The sequence below is a fragment of the Lissotriton helveticus genome, chromosome 3_1, assembly GCF_964261635.1.
Source record: "Lissotriton helveticus chromosome 3_1, aLisHel1.1, whole genome shotgun sequence".
Classification (NCBI taxonomy): domain Eukaryota; kingdom Metazoa; phylum Chordata; class Amphibia; order Caudata; family Salamandridae; genus Lissotriton; species Lissotriton helveticus.
The window spans coordinates 45,681,696-45,701,605 of NC_136061.1; the positions used below are offsets into that span (position 1 = coordinate 45,681,696).

General features: G+C 49.7%; 1 protein-coding gene across 3 annotated transcripts in view; it reads left to right on the top strand.

The window, feature by feature from the left end:
- PRKAG3 (protein kinase AMP-activated non-catalytic subunit gamma 3) overlaps positions 1 to 19,910 on the top strand; it is a 342,332-nt gene that overhangs the window by 98,982 nt on the left and 223,440 nt on the right. For all 3 annotated transcript variants that reach the window (XR_013608551.1, XR_013608552.1, XM_078679203.1), the window contains exons 3-5: positions 9,100 to 9,216; positions 15,087 to 15,197; positions 16,820 to 16,894. Coding sequence is in view for 1 of the 3 variants with exons in the window: in XM_078679203.1 (XP_078535329.1) it covers positions 9,100 to 9,216; positions 15,087 to 15,197; positions 16,820 to 16,894 (303 nt within the window). In the remaining 2 variants the exon portion in view is untranslated. The remainder of the gene's footprint in view (positions 1 to 9,099; positions 9,217 to 15,086; positions 15,198 to 16,819; positions 16,895 to 19,910) is intronic.

Below are 19,910 nucleotides of genomic sequence, written 5' to 3' on the forward strand. Positions count from 1 at the left end.
AGTTTTCAGTTCATGGGTAAAGGGGTATTTTTAGGGTTCAGGGTCAGTTTTCAGTTTTTGGGTAAAGGTGTATTTTTAGGGTTTAGGGTCAGTTTTCAGTTTTTGGGTAAAGGGGTATTTTTAGGGTTCAGGGTCAGTTTTCAGTTTTTGGGTAAAGGGGTATTTTTAGGGTTATGGGTCAGTTTTCAGTTCATGGGTAAAGGGGTATTTTTAGGGTTCAGGGTCAGTTTTCAGTTTTTGGGTAAAGGGGTATTTTTAGGGTTCAGGGTCAGTTTTCAGTTCATGGGTGAAGGGGTATTTTTAGGGTTCAGGGTCAGTTTTGGGTTTTTGGGTAAAGGGGTATTTTTAGGGTTCAGGGTCAGTTTTGGGTTTTTGGGGTACAGTCGTACAGGGTAAAAATAAAATAAATTTAAATTAAATCAATTAAATGAAATTAAAAAATATAAAATTACATTAAATTATTAAGTTTTTAATTTATTTTAAATGTATATGTATTAGTTTTAATTTTTTAATTATGTTTTAATATTTTTATTTAATATTTGTAACATTATATGTATTTTATAATTCTTTTTACATTATTATTAATACATTTAAAAAAACGATATTTTTAATTTCGATATTTTTGTACTACGATATTATTTTTTCGATATTTTTGTACTTACCTTGTTAGGGATAGGATTCCTATATTTTTGACTTCGATATTTTTGTTCCGATATTTTTGTATTTCGATATTTTTGATTTCGATATTTTGTCAGACATTCGTTTAAACCATTAGTATAATGCACCCATACAATTCAGAGTGCTGTAAGCGCTCTATCAGACCGAAGCATGGACATGACAGAGGTGCAGGCTCTGGAGTCCTGGGAGAGTCTACGAATAACCCTCAAACTGATACAGAGATGCTACATGCCAGCTCTTAGCGAGCTAATTACAAATATCTGGCCACCAAGACAAGGTCAAGAGCAAAGCTGTACACGTCAGAGACCCGGCACAGACGTGTGGGCAGCTTTATGGGGCTCTGGCACAGGGCAGCGCAGCAAATCAGCTTCACTGCCCTGTGTCACAGTGGAAGGGCAGGAATGTGCTTATCTATGGCATACAACACAGTCCTGTCTTTTCTCCCTGCGCTGGTGCCATTTCGGAAGCCTAGCACCAATGCACGCACTCTTGCATCACGGTGCAAGGGTGCCCGTGTTGCAAGGAATGAGGGCCTCATTTATGAAAAGTGTTGCATCGCTGGTTGAAAACAGCGAGGCAACACTTTTCATTGCGCTCTCCTTGCGACACCTTGTATATTCCGTATTTACTGTAAATGATGGGACAAGCCCAGATCTTTTGACTGGGTGTGAGTGTTTGATTGGTTCAGATGCTCCGTCCATCACCACCCCCTTTTGTACCGCTTTTGGCGGCCATAAGTGTGGCAGGGTATGCTCAGACGTGAGTCCCTTGCTCACTATGCCACTGGATTCAAGCAAACCGGGCTGAAGACGGCTGTAATGCCAGAAACCGGTCCTCGGAAGCTTGTTTCCGGTCCAGGGAAGGCATGGCTTGGCGGTTCGGGCTGGACTGTTCCCTTGAGGCACAGGGTCAGACTGATTTGCATATAGCCATGTCTGAACTGGGGTGGCAGAGTGGGCTAAAGAACGGTGATGGATCAAACCCAGATCTTTTGACTGGGTGTGAGTGTTTGATTGGTTCAGATGCTCCGTCCATCACCACCCCCTTTTGTACCGTATTTACTGTAAAGGCACTCCATGTTGCAAGGATTGAGCAGATACATCAGGAATTCTGACATATTTGGTGGTGCAGTTGCGACACCTTGCTGGAGTATGCCGCAAAACATACGCAACTCCAGCAATGTCTGATTACACATGGGCGAGTCTCATGTAAAAGGGCCTGTGTCACATTTATGCCTTCTGTGAAACAGGTGTAAGGATTTGACGCAGTTAACTCGTAGAAGTGGCACAGTGAAAACTTATAGATTTCACTGCGCCACTTCTATGAGCCTTTTTCTGGGGTAACACCCACCCTGTCTACATTATACCTGTTGCAGCTATAATGTGGCGCAGGGGTTTACAAAGTAAAAATTGATGCAACAGTGGCGTAAGGCCCTCATGAATAAGGCCCTGATTGTTTTTGTGCAGCAAGGGGTACACTCCTGGAAGATCCCCACTGGCCCCAGGGATCACTTCCTGACCCTAACAGAATCAGGGCCTGGTGGTTTGGGTTGGCTGGTGGGTTTCATGGCAAAGACCGGTGAATTTGAGGTAAGCTCATGCTGGCGTGCCATGATCTTAAGTCTGATGCCTCTGGGCACTGGGTATTGCTTTATAATAATACGGTTGATGCTTCTCCACACCCATGCAATAAATCGAGGGCTACTCAGGTAATCGCAGGCATCCTACCCACCGAAAGGGTCACCGCCCCTATGTGCTGACAAGATTGCCGCCCCCTTCCTGTGCGTCTTTGGACTCCTCAAACTCCGTACCACCAACAGGGTCCTGGTTCATTCAACAGGGCCCTGGCTCCTTCTACGGGGCGCTGGCTCCTTCTTCGGGGCCCTGGCTCCATCTATGGGGCCCTGACTCCATCTATAGGGCCCTGGCTCATTCTACGGGGCCCTGGCTACTTCTACAGGCCCCTGGCTCCTTCTACGGGGCCCTGGCTCCTTCTACGGGGCGCTGGCTCGTTCAACAGGGCCCTGGCTCCTTCTACAGGGCCCTGACTCCGTTTACCAGGGCCCTAGTTCCTTCTACAGGCCCCTGGCTCCTTCTGCGGGGCCCTGGTCCTTCTGCGGGGCCCTGGCTCCTTCTACAGGCTCCTGGCTCCTTCTACGGGGCCCTGGCTCCTATTATAGGACTATGGCTCGTTCTACGGGACCCTGGCTCCTTCTGTGGGGACCTGGCTCCTTCTACGGGGCCTAGCTCCTTCTACAGGCCCCTGGCTCCTTCTACAGGCCCTTGGCTCCTTCTACTGGGCAATGGCTCCTTCTTCGGGGCCCTGGCTCCTTCTACGGGCACTAGCTCCTTCTACGGGGCACTTGCTTGTTCAACAGGGCATTGGCTCCTTCTACAGGCCCCTGGCTCCTTCTATGGGGCCCTGGCTTCTTCTACGGGGCCCTGGCTCCTTTTACTGGGCACTGGCTCGTTCAACAGGGCCCTGGCTCCTTCTACAGACCACTGGCTCCTTCTATGGGGCCCTGGCTCCTTCTACCGGGCCCTGGCTCAATCTATGGGGCCCTTTGCCCCTTCTACAGGGCCCTTGCTCTTTCTACCAAGGCCCTGGCTCCTTTTACCAGGCCCTGGCTCCTTCTACCAGGCCCTGGCACTTTCTATGGAACCCTTGCTCCTTCTACCGGGCCCTGGCTCCATCTACGGGCCATGGCTCCTTCTATGGGGCCCTGGCTCCTTCTCCGGGGCTCTGACTCCTTCTATGGGGCCCTTCGCCCCTTCTACAGGGCCCTGGCTCCTTCTACTGAGCCCTGGCTCCTTCTACTGAGCCCTGGCTCCTTCTATGGGGCCCAGGCTCCTTCTATGGGGCCCTGGCTCCTTCTACGGGCCCTACGCCCCTTCTACTGAGCCCTGGCTCCTTCTACGGAGCTATGGCTCCTTCTACCGGGGCCCAGGCTCCTTCTATGGGGCCCTGGCTCCTTCTACGGGCCCTTCGCCCCTTGTACTGAGCCCTGGATCCTTCTACAGGGAACATGGCTCATTCTACGGGGCCCTGGCTCCTTCTACAGGGCCCTGGCTCTGTCTACGGGGCCCTGGCTCCTTCTACAGGGCCCTGGCTCTGTCTACGGGGCCCTGGCTCCTTCTACAGGGGCCCTGGCTCCTTCTATGGGGCCCAGGCTCCTTCTATGGGGCCCTGGCTCCTTCTACGGGCCCTACGCCCCTTCTACTGAGCCCTGGCCCCTTCTACGGAGCCATGGCTCCTTCTACCGGGGCCCTGGCTCCTTCTATGGGGCCCTGGCTCCTTCTACGGGCCCTTCGCCCCTTCTACTGAGCCCTGGCTCCTTCTATGGGCCAGGGCTCCTTCTACCAGGGCCCTGGCTCGTTCAACAGGGCCCTGGCACCTTCTACAGGGAACATGGCTCATTCTACGGGGCCCTGGCTCCTTCTACGGGGCCCTGGCTCTGTCTACGGGGCCCTGGCTCCTTCTACGGGCCCTTCACCCCATCTACTGAGCCCTGGCTCCTTCAACAGGGGCCCTGGCTCCTTCTATGGGGCCCTGGCTCCTTCTGCCGGGCCCTGGCTCAATCTATGGGGCCCTTTGCCCCTTCTACAGGGCCCTGGCTCTTTCTACCAAGGCCCTGGCTCCTTTTACCAGGCCCTGGCTCCTTCTACTGGGCCCTGGCTCCATCTACGGGCCATGGCTCCTTCTATGGGGCCCTGGCTCCTTATCCGGGGCCCTGACTCCTTCTATGGGGCCCTCCGCCCCTTCTACTGAGCCCTGGCTCCTTCTACAGGGCCCTGGCTCCTTCTATGGGGCCCTGGCTCCTTCTATGGGGCCCTGGCTCCTTCTACGGGCCCTACGCCCCTTCTTCTGAGCCCTGGCTCCTTCTACGGAGCCATGGCTCCTTCTACAGGCCCCTGGCTCCTTCTATGGGGCCCTGGCTCCTTCTACGGGCCCTTGGCCCTTCACCCCTTGTACTGAGCCCTGGCTCCTTCTACAGGGAACATGGCTCATTCTACGGGGCCCTGGCTCCTTCTACAGAGCCCTGGCTCTGTCTACGGGGCCCTGGCTCTGTCTACGGGGCCCTGGCTCCTTCTACAGGGCCCTGGCTCTGTCTACGGGGCCCTGGCTCCTTCTACAGGGGCCCTGGCTCCTTCTACCGGGACCCTGGCTCCTTCTACCGGGACCCTGGCTCCTTCTATGGGGCCCTGGCTCCTTCTACGGGCCCTTCGCCCCTTCTACTGAGCCCTGGCTCCTTCTATGGGCCAGGGTTCCTTCTACCAGGGCCCTGGCTCGTTCAACAGAGCCATGGCTCCTTCTACAGGCCCCTGGCTCCTTCTACGGGGCCCTGGCTCCTTCTACGGGGCCCTTCGGCCCTTTTACAGGGCCCTGGCGCCTTCTACGGGGCCCTTCGGCCCTTCTACAGGGCCCTGGCTCCTTCTACGGGGCCCTTCGGCCCTTTTACAGGGCCCTGGCTCCTTCTACAGGGCCCTGGCTCCTGCTACGGCCTCCTGGCTCCTTCGACCGGGCCCTGGCAGAGGCCTAAACTTGACCAGACCATCTCCAGCTCTCGACTCGTGTCCGCCGACTAAGCATGGGCGGATTTTGCGAATTGGCAATCCGCGAAATTGCGTATTTACGGATTCGCAATCTGCAAAATCCGCGAACTCTCGCGAATTTTGCGGATTCCTTTTTTTTTTTGTGTTCCCAAGTGTTTCTGCCATTTCGCATGGGTTTTTTACCAGTTCGCGTTGTCGGGTAGCAACGGTCGCGACCATGTTGTTTCTACGTCTGGTTCATCACAGCACCCTCTCTTTCACCACTGCCACCCTCTGTTTCACCACTGCCACCCTCTGGCTCACCCATGCCACCCTCTGGCTCACCCATGCCAGCCTCTAGTTCATCACTGTAGATTATGGGGGGAAAAGCACACCCGCCCTGCCTCAACTGACATGAATGAATTAGGGGCTGATTAATGTGTCGCTGAATTTGAACTCCCAGGCTGGCACCTGCTTCCTTATCTGTAATTGCTTTCTGTTGCAGTGTAATTTTTTTAACAGGACCTTTGTTGTATACTTGTAGCTATTCTCTGAGCCTGCTGTGAGGGTCAGAGCAGGGTCATAGAATAGTTGCAAGTAGGCAACTGAACTCTGAAGGGGCCCCTCAGGAAGCACTACAGTGAATGGTTACTAATGATAAGATTGAACTTTTGCACCAGCTGAGTGCTTTCAGTTTTGCAAAAATCCAAATATCCAGCAGCATCCACAAAAAGTAATCCTTCCAGGCACTACAGGGAATGGTTACTAATGATAAGATTGAACTTTTGCACCTGCTGAGTGCTTTCAGTTTTGCAAAAATCCAAATATCCAGCAGCATCCACAAAAAGTAATCCTTCCAGGTCAAGATCCAAATCAAAGTGACCAGCACATGAAGAAAGCACTGGGAGGAGCCTGCTGGACAGGAACAGGAAGTTGGAGACTGTGGGGCACTTCCTTCCTCCCCCCCCCCCCCAAAATCGACTCCTTGCAAAAAAAAAGTGCAGGCAAATGTCAACCTGTGGAGTTATTCTGATAAAAATCATAATTTTCAAGGTTTATGCTGCCTGCTGGTGGATTTCTTGTGCGAAATTGTAAATTTTGCAATCTCGCAATTGCGAGATTGTCGCTGCCCGCCGCATCTACGTCTTCGCAAGTGTTTACTCCCGCGAAATTGTATAGTATTCTAGTTGGCAAGTGCGACCAAGCAAAAAATCCGCTTCGCACGGATGTACGAATTTTCGGCAAGTTCGCGGATTACGAATTTGCCGAAAATCCGCGAGCGGAACGGATTTTACGCCCATGCTTACCCCCGACCTCTAGGCGCTGTACAGCAAAACCGTCACCCAGTGGACCCACATCAGACACACAAGACATTTATCCTCCTATCCCATACATAGGTGTGTGGCATAACATACATATTCCATATGTCGACACCATCTACGTGCATCCTGTAAGTGTGTCATATGTACACCTCGACTGTCATGCGATGGGACAATATGTCTGGTGATGTCCTCCTGATACAGGACAGCGCAGCTGGGAGGAATCCAGTATTTTATAACTTAAATACAGCATATATGTGCATAGAGCACATCCGGGCACTCTCTTCCCCGCATCTCTTATTACTCGGTACCTTCTTCAGAGCTTCTGGGTGACAACAGCTCCTCGTTTTTCGACTAATAAAATTAGCTGAGATGGGAACGGGGCAAGTTAATGAATTGTAATGTTATTTTGTTTTTAAAATCAATAATAAAAAAGTAAACCTATAAAAACGTTTTTTTGAGCCACACCTCACTTGTAACATAAATAGTTAACTTTTTTGAAAAAAAAAGAAAAAAGAAAAAGCAGTGCCTGTTATTTACTTGGTGAAAAAAAAGAGAAAGAAAATTAGCTGGGAATTAGCAATTATGTGATGAAGTGCCAAGAAACCCTGGGAGGTTTCCTGCGCTGGCGAACTGATGCCAAGTGTGGGCACAATGAGGTGGCAGGGACACCCGGGTCGGGCGTTCACCTCTGGTTTTTGAGTCTGCTCCAGGGGGCTGTTGGACCTGAGGGTGATATCCGGGAGTGACCTGGAGGAAACTCAGGGAGGGGAGCAGGTCAGCAGGGAAACATGTTAGTACCTACCCTGACCTGTGAACCCTGAGTCTGGAGGCAAAACTAAACCAACCAGGGTAATACCATGAACTTAAAACAGTACTCACTTTATCGACCTCGGGAGGGTGAAAGGCCATGTCCATTGGCATTTGACTGCGTGACCCTGGGGTCAAGCACACGTCCCTGGGGAGGATCTATGAATCCTCTGAGCCATGAGAAGGCTTTGAAGCTCTGTTTTGGCACCATGAGGGCAGCCATATGGGGCTTGAGGTCTCAGGTGCTGTCTGACCCATAGCTGGACATAGCCCATAGCGCCCTCCCGGGGGGTGGGGGGGCTCAGCTCGTCATGAGGCACGGTGCTCAGGTGCTCATGACGACCTGAGCTCGTCATGAGCCGTGGAACGCTCACACGCGGGGATAATTCCCCTGCTGTGTTGAACGTTCCACGGAAACGGTTGTGGTCATGACGAGCTCAGCTCGTCATGAGCACACGAGCGCCGTGCCTCATGACGAGCTGAGCTTGTTATGAGCACCGGGGCGCTGTACGCGCCCCCCCCGCCCCTCAGCACAGCGGGGAAATTACCCCCACTGCGAAGGGGTTACAAATGACACAATAGTGGCGCAAGGAGCTTGTAAATAAGCCCCTTAAGAGAGTATCACACTCATGACACACCGGTCTTCAATACATTTTGGAAAACTTTGCTGGTCCGTCTGGAATCCTCCACCCAAACCTTCCAGCTCTGTGTCCTGGTGTGGGCTCTGGGATTGCTGGTCAGCGACGGGGTAGGAAGGGTCTGTGTGGGCAGGGGGCCAGTCCATAAAGAGCCCGCAGTGTGGTCGTTCTAAATATCCTCTGTGCTTTGACTCTCCCCGCAGGATGGATTCACGGATGCAGCACCAAGTCCAGCGAAGTCTGGGCCTGCGGCCGCTGCACTGTCCAGCTCTGTTTTGGCACCATGAGGGCAGCCATATGGGGCTCGAGGTCTCAGGTGCTGACAGGGCCGGACTGGCTACCGGGCAGTTGTGTGTGCTGCCGAGCTGGGGGCTGATTTCATTGATAGGGACCTGCGTGTGGAAAACGAAATCCGTTTTGCTTTTTGTATTTCAAAGCGCACGCAGGTCCCCATCAACGAAATAAGCCACCACCACAGAGAAATTAGGCCCCAGCTCGGTAGCACACACAACTGCCCGGTAGCCAGTCCGGCCCTGGGTGCTGACCCATAGCTGGACATAGCCCATAGCGCCCTCCCAAGGGGGGGGGGGTCTCAGCTCGTCATGAGGCACGGTGCTCCGGTGCTCATGACGACCTGAGCTCGTCATGAGCCGTGGAACGCTCACACGCGGGGATAATTCCCCTGCTGTGTTGAACGTTCCACGGAAACGGTTGTGGTCATGAGCTCGTCATGAGCACACGAGCGCCGCGCCTCATGACGAGCTAAGCTTGTTATGAGCACCAGGGCGCTGTACGTGCCCCCCCCCCTGCCCCTCAGCACAGCGGGGAAATTACCCCCACTGCGAAGGGGTTACAATTTACACAATAGTGGTGCAAGGAGCTTGTAAATAAGCCCCTTAAGAGAGTATCACACTCATGGCACACCGGTCTTTAATACATTTTGGAAAACTTTGCTGGTCCGTCTGGAATCCTCCACCCAAACCTTCCAGCTCTGTGTCCTGGTGTGGGCTCTGGGATTCCTGGTCAGGGATGGGGAGGGTCTGTGTGGGCAGGGGGCCGGTCCATAAAGAGCCCGCAGTGTGGTCGTTCTAAATATCCTCTGTGCTTTGACTCTCCCCGCAGGATGGACCCACGGATGCAACACCAAGTCCAGCGAAGTCTGGGCCTGCGGCCGCTGCACTGTCCACTACCCCGAAGTTGAGGCCAGGAAGAGACGGCGCTGGTTCCAGCTTGGTACAGGTGCTGGTGATGAGGGATGTCATTGGTCAGGGGTGGGATGGGAGCAGTTCATTGACATTACGGTCTGGATGATCTTAAAGTCTCTGGTGCGTCCACTCCAGCAGAGCTCACTCTGGCTCTACTGTTCACCATCGCTTCTACTGAACTTTGAATTCCTATGTGTCGCCTACAACCAAGGTTTCATTAGGAGCCCGCCACCAGTGCTGGCTCTGGCCGGGCTGGCCCCATACCTGCTCTCTTTCTTTCTCACTGATTCCCTATCTTTCGTTTCCTTGTTCTTTCTCCCATTTCCTCCTCTTTAGGTCTTGCCTGTGACAGTGCATGCACTGTATGCGTTCTCGCTTGCGAGGGGTATTATTTACAGTAAACGGCTTGGAGCCCGCCCAGTGCTTGCCATTCGTTGGCTTCATTGCCACTCTACTGAGCTGCCTTCTAATTGGTCAGTGCCTGCAGAGCGTCACTTCCTGTTCTTTCTGGGAGCATGGACCAAGCACAGATTCATTCAATCTTTATTATTGTCCGTCTGCTGATCACACTGTGATTGAGGTACGTGTTTCAGGACACTTCCTCTGTTTCCAGTTCTCCTGCTCTTTTGTCCATTCTTTCAGTTTCAAACATTTTTTGACACTGTATACGCCCGCACCATTTGGCGTACTCGTCCAAAGTTTTACATGGGCTGGGTTAAGCCATGATATCGTATAAATGCCACACTAACAACAGATTTACATCTTCATGATGCTTGCCGTAGCACGCCCAGTTTTGTTGCCTTTCAGCCGTTCATCCTCTTTATGCCTCAAACTTTGCGTTGATTTTGACTTCAGTTCCTGGTTTAAGTTACATACACTCACATCTATCCTACTCCACCCCACTTTAAGTCAATCTATGCTACTCCACGCCACTCTACACCTCTCTACTCTATGCCACTCCACTCCACTTGACTCCACTTCGCTCCACTCCACACAATGCCAGAATATGGCACTCTAAGGCACTCCACTCACACAATGGCACTCTTTGCCACTCTAACCAATGCCACTACACTCTACTCCACTCCACGCTACTCCACACCAGCTGCCCTCTCTTACTCGAGTTCAAAGTCTGATGATGAAACATTAGTACCGGCCATCAAAAATAGGTGCAGGTGCGTACCACCTGGAACAACTGGCAACAGTCAAGCACTGATGGCCTTCACGCCCCTACTTGTCACTCCCGGGCGCCATCAGTGTTCAGGAGGTAGTGCCCATCTCTTTCACTCATCCTGATTATGTTCACCCCCTTCTCCTCCATCGCCATGATGTTACTGGGCTCGAGCTTCATTGCACTTACGTGTCTGATCTGCCCTATCCATCTTTTTGATTATTTACCATCCTCCAGATCCTGCCCATGTTTTTGTCAAGCTCAGGATCTTCATACTTCCCTCTAACTCTCCTTTCTTTCTTCTCAGGGGTTCCAACCTTTACCTTCACTCTCTGCATGAGTCTGCTTCCCTTCTTCCTGCTCTTGGTTCCAACTAGAGGAGAAGTGTGGCTCAATGGTTAGAGCGGCAGACCCTGATGCAGAGGTCTGGCCCGGGACCAGGGTTCAATTCCCGCCTCGGCGGGTCTTGGGCTCAATTTCCTCCGACCTGATAATTCTCACCTCGGTGCCTATTCTAATCATGGGTCCCACTCTGCAACTCTGGGCAATAGCTTGCTTAATCTCCACAGCGCTAGGATGCCTGGCTTCACCTTGGGAGTGCACAGGAGTGGGCACTTCACAGGGAAAGGCCAGGAAGGGTTCCACAGCGGTATGTGTATAGCACCTTGAGACCCCTTCGGGGGTGATTTGTGCGCTATATAAGCACTACATTTACATTTAACAAACGGGATTCCCCACTTGGCGCAACCCAGCTCACATTCTCTTTCTGCTCCTATGCAGTCAGTTACCTCTTCTCCCCTACACCTCCGGCTCTATATTATTTTCCTGGCTTCTCCAACTTCTCTCCCAAATTGTTTCTATTCTTTTCATCTCAGTCTTACTTCTTCCCACTTCTAGAATATACTCTCTCTATTCTCTTGCGTCGTTTGTTGTTTTGCACAGGCCGCTTCTGCCCTAGCTGACACTTTCTCTTTTTGCTGAGTTTCGCCCTTTGACAAAAGCGAGCTGAAGTAGAAGAAACTTGCTCAGACCTCGAAAACATGGCCTCCCTTTACTCCTTCTATGACCTGACTCTGTTACAAACCAATCTATGTTATTACCAAAAACGTGTAATCTCGCGCTACCCCAACCTCGCCGTCTCTTCACTCTTCGTAATCATCTTCCAGTCCTGTATAGTCTTGAGACCTCTTCTCTTTCTACTCCAATTCTGGTACCAGCTCTAAGATTGATATGATTAGATCTTTTCCTCATCCTTCTTCCCCAGCGTCTCTTCCTCGCCTCATACTAGATTTTCACCCTTTATGTGTATCTCTGGTTGCAACCTTCTATCTTGCAGATCCAATTCTCCTGCCTCCTTCTTGGATTTTCTTTGTCTATCCACAGAGGTCCTTATCTCAGTCTGCTTCAGCCTCTTCTCCTCTTCTCGTATCCCTTTCTCAGAGTTTTTATTACATGCTGCTCTCCATCACATTCAAACAGTTCCTCCATGATCTTTCTATCTTTCTTTGGCCTCCTGTTCCTGTCCCACCTTCTGTCATCATCACCTCTCCAAAGTTCTGGAACTTATGTCTAGGATCAACGTTCCCATCTCTTGATTCCATCTCTCTTCCTTCTCCGGACTAGCATAGTTTTCAGGTCATTCCACTGATGATGCTGTGGATTTGAAGGTTTTTCACCGAAGGACAAACACCAAGTCGGTCTCTACGCTGGTGTTCGCCCTGTGATTGAATGCTGCCTTTTTTTTTTTAGGGGTGCCCCCGGTAACCCTGCTCCCACCTGACCCTGCCCACCGACATTTCACCACTTCAAACTGCAGCGCTGTTCAACTAGGTGCTGCAACGCAGGCATTGAAATGTCAGTGGACTTTAAAAATGAGGTGAAAGTCTGTATGCCACTGCTGTTGCCAACTCTTCACCGGGTTTGGGTCACTATGAACTGTCCGACCTCCTAATACTTATTGATCTCTCTGCTGCTTTTGACACTGTTGATTACTTTTTATTCTTCACCTTCTTTTGGGATATTTGGATTTCTAAAGATCAATTCTCAGACTCTCTCCAGTCAATTCTCAGACTCTGTCCAGTCAATTCCCAGATTCTCTCCAGTCAATTCTCAGACTCTCTCCGGTCAATTGTCAGACTCTCTCCGGTCAATTCTCAGACTCTCTCCAGTCAATTCTCAGACTCTCTCCAGTCAATTATCAGACTCTGTCCGGTCAATTCTCAGACTCTCTCCAGGTCAATTCTCAGACTCTCTCTGGTCAATTCACAGACTCTCTCCGGTCAATTCTCACTCTCTCCAGTCAATTCACAGACCCTCTCCGGTCAATTCTCAGACTCTCTCCAGTCAATTCTCAGACTCTGTCCGGTCAATTCTCAGACTCTCTCCAGTCAATTCTCACTCTCTCTGGTCAATTCTCAGACTCTCTCCAGTCAATTCTCACTCTCTCTGGTCAATTCTCAGACTCTCTCCGGTCAAATCTTAGACTCTCTGGTCAATTCTCAGACTCTCTCCAGTCAATTCTCAGACTCTCTCCGGTCAATTCTCAGACTCTCTCCGGTCACTTCTCAGACTCTCTCCAGTCAATTCTCAGACTCTCTCCAGTCAATTCTCAGACTCTCTCCAGTCAATTCCCAGATTATCTCCAGTCAATTCTCAGACTCTCTCCGGTCAATTCTCAGACTCTCTCCGGTCAATTGTCAGACTCTCTCCAGTCAATTCTCAGACTCTCTCCGGTCAATTCTCAGACTCTCTCCAGTCAATTCTCAGACTCTGTCCGGTCAATTCTCAGACTCTCTCCAGGTCAATTCTCAGACTCTCTCCGGTCAATTCACAGACTCTCTCCAGTCAATTCTCAGACTCTCTCCGGTCAATTCACAGACCCTCTCCGGTCAATTCTCAGACTCTCTCCAGTCAATTCTCAGACTCTCTCCGGTCAATTCTCAGACTCTCTTCAGTCAATTCTCACTCTCTCTGGTCAATTCTCAGACTCTCTCCGGTCAATTCTCAGACTCTCTCTGGTCAATATTCTCTCTCTCCGGTCAATTCTCAGACTCTCTCAGGTCAATTCTCAGACTCTCTCCAGTCAATTCTCCGACTCTCTCCGGTCAATTCTCCGACTCTCTCCGGTCAATTCTCAGACTCTCTCCAGTCAATTCTCAGACTCTCTCCAGTCAATTCTCAGACTCTCTCCAGTCAATTTTCACTCTCTCCAGTCAATTCTCACTCTCTCCAGTCAATTCTCAGACTCTCTCCAGTCAATTCTCACTCTCTCCAGTCAATTCTCAGACTCTCTCCGGTCAATTCTCTGACTCTCTCAGATCAATTCTCTGATCCTCTCCGGTCAATTCTCAGACTCTCTCTGGTCAATTCTCACTCTCTCAAGTCAATTCTCAGACTCTCTCCGGTCAATTATCACTCTCTCCGGTCAATTTTCAGACTCTCTGGTCAATTCTCAGACTCTCTGGTCAATTCTCAGACTCTCTCTGGTCAATTCTCAGACTCTCTCCGGTCAATTCTCAGACTCTCTGCTGCTCAGCGTGGTGTCTCCAGAGTTCTGCTCTTTGTCCCATTGTGCCCTTCATATATACCATGCCTCTTTATTTCATGTCAGATTTGGCCAATCCTCCAACATGTATGTGGAAGACCCCCAGGTTTATGTTACAAGGAGATATTCATAAAACATGTTACCTGTCAACAGGTTTACCTCTCCTCTGATTATTTTCTCCAACCTCCATAGCATCCGTTTCTTCAAATAACTGTGATCTGGTCTTGGGTAAGATTTTACTCTGGCCAATTTTAACCCTAGCTAAAACTTACATTTGTTCCTTTTTAGTGTACTCACCCGAGGACTCTCTTCCTTGAGCCTCAATAAGAGACCCCGTCTTTTCTTCCATTTCCTGCGGCTTATGTTTTATTTTATATGAATTCCACTTTCTGAGACATATTTCACATTGCTCAAAATTGTGGATTCCAGTTTTAAAATATCCACCAGTCTGTCCATTTCTCATCTTTCGAGCCATCTGGATTCTTATTCGTGCTCTTGTCGGTTCTTGCTTTGGACACTGTTCAATCTACATCTAGGTCTTCGTGTGCACTCTGGTGTCCCCTCTATTCCACCCTTTCATTTGTCTCTTCTTATCCTTCCACCATCTGATCACATCTCAGCATGTCTTCCTTTGCGCTTCTCTCAATCCTCTGCAGATGTTCCAACGTCTTGCCTCACATTACTTTCTTCCTTTCCTACTTCTTAAACCCCTCTTTCCTGTAACCTGTGCCTTTTCTCTTCTTTTCCTCTCAATATTCCCTGCCCTCCAGATGCCCAGTGATTGCTTGTAGAGCCTCCTGTGGTGAGGGAGTGCAGCACCAGGGCAAGTTGTAAGTTAGCTCGTGCCCACCGACCACCTCCCTGGGTAATGATAGGGAATGAGTAGGGGGCGCTCGGAGACGTCCACTGTGTGCACACTTGGTTAGGGCAACATCCCCATGAGATACCAGGCCTGTGAAATCTGGGAGAGTTTTGCTGGGATAGTTTCATACTCCATAAATAGGATAAGTGCACATTTTGCACCGTTGTAGTGTCAGAGGTCTGTAGAGCCAGTTACTGCACATTGGACTGGCTGGGGATGTGTTCCAGCTGCTATAAATGATGTCTGCGCTCTGTGGCAGGCAGGCCCTGAGCTTTGGAGCATAAACTATGGCCATCTTGAAATGCTAATAGACATTTGCTTTATCCACAGGATGAACCTGAGGACAGCAAGTCAAGCCCAACGAGAGCTGGATCCGCCGCCCATCCTTTGTCCGCTGTGCCGGAGGTCGGGCCAGGACCGCACTGCGCGGCTCTCACCATGGTAAGGCTACCGGTGGCGCTGTCACTCATACGACAGGAAGGGGAATGGACTGGGATATGTGTACTCACATTTCTAAGAACATTAAGGGGCGCAGCCTGGAAGTGCTTATATCTCACCAGGTGGCGAGATGTGGACAAAGAAAGGGGTGCAAGGTCAGAACGACCCTCACAACTGGACTCCAAGCCGGAATTGCCTTAAATGGCAGACGGTGCCAACCATATCTAGGCAGACTTCATCTAGCCCCTGAGCCAGAGCACTGTGGTCCTTAGGTTAGTTTTGAGCCTTGGGCTGCGTGCAGCCTGTCCTCCAGTTTCTGGGTAAGCAAGCTTCCAGCGCATGTGGCAGAAGCTTCTTTCGTTCACCTCCTGATGAATCTTCACCTTAATCCTAGGGCAGAGGGGAGAATCCATGGGCTGCGGAGAAGGAAGGGAAGGAAGTGACATCACATATATGGTGGGGACAGCCAGTTGTTGGGAGAGGCAGCCAACCTTACTCCCTGATGCTGGCTTCTTCCAGGTTCAGGAGAGTTTCATCTAATCTAGTATTTATATATAACGCGTGGGAGAGCTTCGCGCGGAGCTTTCTGCCAGCGTCACTGGTAGACTGGAGCGGTCGCCCATCTCTGACATATGGGGGGACTACTAGCCTGTTAATGGGATAGAGTTACCCTCTAGCCTGTTAGTGGGGGAGATTTGCCCTCTAGCCTGTTAGTGGGTGGAAACGGCCCAGGAACTGTGGTAAGAATGGTCTTGGTTGTTGGCTGCACAGGTCTGGCCAATGACTGTTGGTGGGCCAGCTTGGGGGGTGATGCAATACTCAACAGAATACTGTTTATTTTGACGGGTGTTCACAGTGGAGTTCTTGTTGTCGCTGGTAAACCTGGGTGAGTTGGTTGTGGTTGATGTGAAGGTTTGAGCCTTGTGCGCATAAGGGTGGAACAAACAGGTTCGCAGTGGTTGAGCTGCCCTGGAACAGATAACCTGCACCCAGCATTGCACCCGGGTCATGGGTCAAGGGGCAGGAAGGCCCATGAATGTTTTCTCAGAGATATTAGGGAGGAATGCGTGAACAGAACTGAGCGCAGTCACCGTGGGTTCAAACTTGATGACAGGTTCTAAGGCACAGGGTAACAGCATCCGATCTTGACTCAAGTCCCATTGGCGGACGCTCCATACAAGCCTTGTGGGGAGAGGACGGGGGGGGGTCCAGCGACTGAAGGTCACGGTGGAAGAGCAAATGGGATAGTGAGACAACCTGCTGGGACTCTAGTGGTGAGACACAGAAGAACCGACGTGTTCCCCAGTCCCAAGGGTCCTCTATGGATAAACAAGGACATTAACTCCCTCTTCACTTCCAGAGCTCTGGCAGGATTCAAGCAAGCTCTCTGCTAGGAATATGTGTCATGTCATGTTTTCTAGGGGCCCTGCCCTAGGTCTGTAGGGTCAGATTCCTGCAGTTTGAAGGGCTGGATAGAAAACAGCCTATTATTGCAGTGCCTCAGCTGTGACAGGTATTTTAATGAGCACGTGTTCAGTGGGCTGTGTTGGGTGTGGGTTCAGAGTTCTGTCTCAATGTATGGGGCTGACATTATAAAGACGGTGCACATATTCCCTCTCATACAGGACGGGCCCATGGACAGCAAGGCAGGCCAAGAGAGACCTGGGAACGCACCCGCCCCATCGCCCGCCGAGCAGGAGGTGAGACACGAACACGAACTTTAAACTTGGTAAAACTTACTCAATGTTTGTCTTTGTTTGACAAGAGTGGGATGGGACAGGCCGTGGGAGCCTTATTCTTGGGGAGCGCTCCCTAAACACAGACAGTACATGGGTAGTCTTTCTATAAAGGCCCTTGGCTCATCCATTTCATAAAATGTCTAAAGAAAGGGTAAAGCACGCTCTAGTCTTCTTTCCACTCCACCGAAACGTGCGGAGAGACGACGCCGGGATTCCATGTGTCGGGTGATTTGCACTCACAGGTGAGTTGCAAAGGGGCAGCCAGCTGTATATGGGAAGCCGAGATGATGAAAGCGTGGAGGCGGGTGGTAGTGGAGGGTCGCACACACCACGGGTGGACACTAAAAGCCATGTGACCCCTGAGTGAAGGCTCTAGAGGCCGCTGGGTGAGGCCCGGATGTGCCAGTAAGAGATGGGGAGTTATACCCCGTGACTGCTTGCTGGTGAAGAGGTGAAAGGTGATTGGGCCCATTTTCGTGCCTTTTTAAACTATTTATGAACTTTTAAAATTATGACTGACTGCCCCCCCCCCCTCCCTCTATGGTTACCCGAGCTCTTATTTTTATGCACCTAGGATTGTGTAAGGATTTTATTGTCTTTTTACAAGTTGTGTCTTGTTTTCTTCTTGTAATTTTATGATACCGTGTATCGAAATAAAGTTTAAATGAATGATTTGGCCCATGAAGGGCCGGTCGTCCTAGGGTCTCCCCATTCCAGGAGCGACCCGTGCACGTAAGAGCAGTGAGGTGGGGTGGGGACTCGAGTCCCACCCCGCCTCACCGGTCTTACCTGCACGAGCCGCTCCTTCCCCATTCATCCTCCCCACCATGACTCTTTATTACCAGCCAGGCTCTTTCATCTGAATGCTGGGGGGGGGGGGGGGCGTAGTCTTTACCATAGTGTTTTGATAGAGGCTGTGGCCATTTTTATTTCAGATGGCATCTGCAGGCTTGTAACATGGATGTCGTATAGAGTCACCAGGGGTCGCCCCGTACCACTCCTAACACTGCTTTTCGACCCCTGACCTCAGACAACAGGGGTATCCCGTCCTTATGGACGTTGGTTGAGGCTCATGTGTCCAATGTTTTTTTACATCAATAGTGAAATATTCATTAAATAAACTAAAAGTGTAACATAGAGTGGTGAAGTATTTTTTTTTTTTTTAAGTTTGAAGTTTATTAAGGCATAAAGAAGAAAAGACAGTACATGAAGAAACAATTAGGAGGTATAGATACAAAAAATCTCTCTCTTACATCAGAACACTATTGATCTAAGAAATAATGTGAGGTAAAAACATTGGAAGCTAAAATTGTAAAAATATGAAGGGTTGGGGAAAAAGAAAACATGAGAATCCTACATCATAGAAGTAATAAAAAAAAAATAGAAAAGGAAAATAGGATGCATTAATAAAGTTACATATACTTAAGATAAAAAACATATCACGGTGGTTTTTGAACTTCAACAGTACGTGGTGAAGGATTGGGTGATGGTTTGGCAATTCTAGATAGATATTCGGTGAGGGGAAGCCATAGAAGGTCGCGTTTAATTGCTAGGGAAATAGGGGAGACAAAATTGGTGTCCAAACGGTGGTTGAAACAAACCGCATTCCACCATGCAGAGAAAGAAACATCCTTGGCCTGTTTCCAATGTGATGTAATGTGGTGGAAAGCAATGGCAATCAGGAGATCAAGTAGTTTGTGTTTATGGTGGGGACCGGAAAGATCAGGGGAAAGGGAGCCTAGGAAAATATGAAGGATGGACAAGGGGAGAGTGAGATTAAAAAGTTTTTGTATTTGAGACCAAACTAATTGCCAGAAATGAAGAATGGGAGGACATTCAAAAAGCATGTGTTTCAAATCAGCCAAAGGGCAGGGACAGGACCAACAAGTGGGGGAAGTGTCTGGAGAGAAAGAGGATAAGGTTGCGGGAGTGTAGAGCGTTCGGTTATATAGGAAAAATAAGGTTTGGGTAGTATTGGCAGCTCTAGATGTACTTTGAATTTTAGACCAAAGTCTATCCCAAAACATAGGAGGCCAATTTTGAGACAAATCATCTTCCCATGCCAACTCAACCTTAGATTTAGCACGCTCAATAGATGTTTGAAGGGATTTATACAGAAAAGATGCAGACGGGGATTGATCAAGAGCATTTGAGATGGAAAGGTGAAGTGTAGGGATAGTGTTGGTGGCAGGGAGAGAGGAAATATATTGAGTAAGGGAGGGAAGTAGAGATAAGTATTGTTTGCGAGAAGAGGAGGGTAACGAGAATTGGGTTTGGAGTAAGTGAAATGGGAGCGGGGAAGAGTCAGTAACAAGTTGAGAAACCCATTTTAAACCACGGGAATGCCAGGATTTCCAATAGATTGAACGATTTCGGATTTTAATGAGTTTATTATGCCAAATGGGTTGGGTAGAAATAGAAGATGCGGAAGGGTAAGTGGATATTAAGTATGGTTGAAGGAGAGAACGTGTGTGGGAGATGATGGGAGAACAGAGAGAGGCGACGTTAGAGGAAAAGGAGAGAACTTCATTGAATTCATAAGGTTGAAGGAAAGATGATTCAAGTGTTAGCCAAAGTGGAGGATAATACGGAAGATCCGAAGAAATCCAACGTAAAGCTTGTTTTAAGGAGAAGGCAGTATGATAAGACTGAAAATTAGGAAATTTTACTCCACCCAAAGATTTTTCCTTCTTTAAAGCGGAGAGGGCTATTCTGGATTTTTTGTTTTTCCATAAAAATTTCAATAAAATAGAATCTATTGATTTGAAAAAATGATTGGGGATGCGAATGGGAATCATAGAAATAGTGTAAAGAACCAAAGGTGCTAGCATCATTTTTATGGAATCTAGGCGACCCCACCAGGAAAGAAAAAGAGGGTTCCAGCGGCTGATGGAAGAAGTGAGCTTAGTAGAAAGGGATTCAAAGTTAAATTTGAGGGTGTCAGAGAGACGAGGGGCAAACCAAACCCCTAGATATT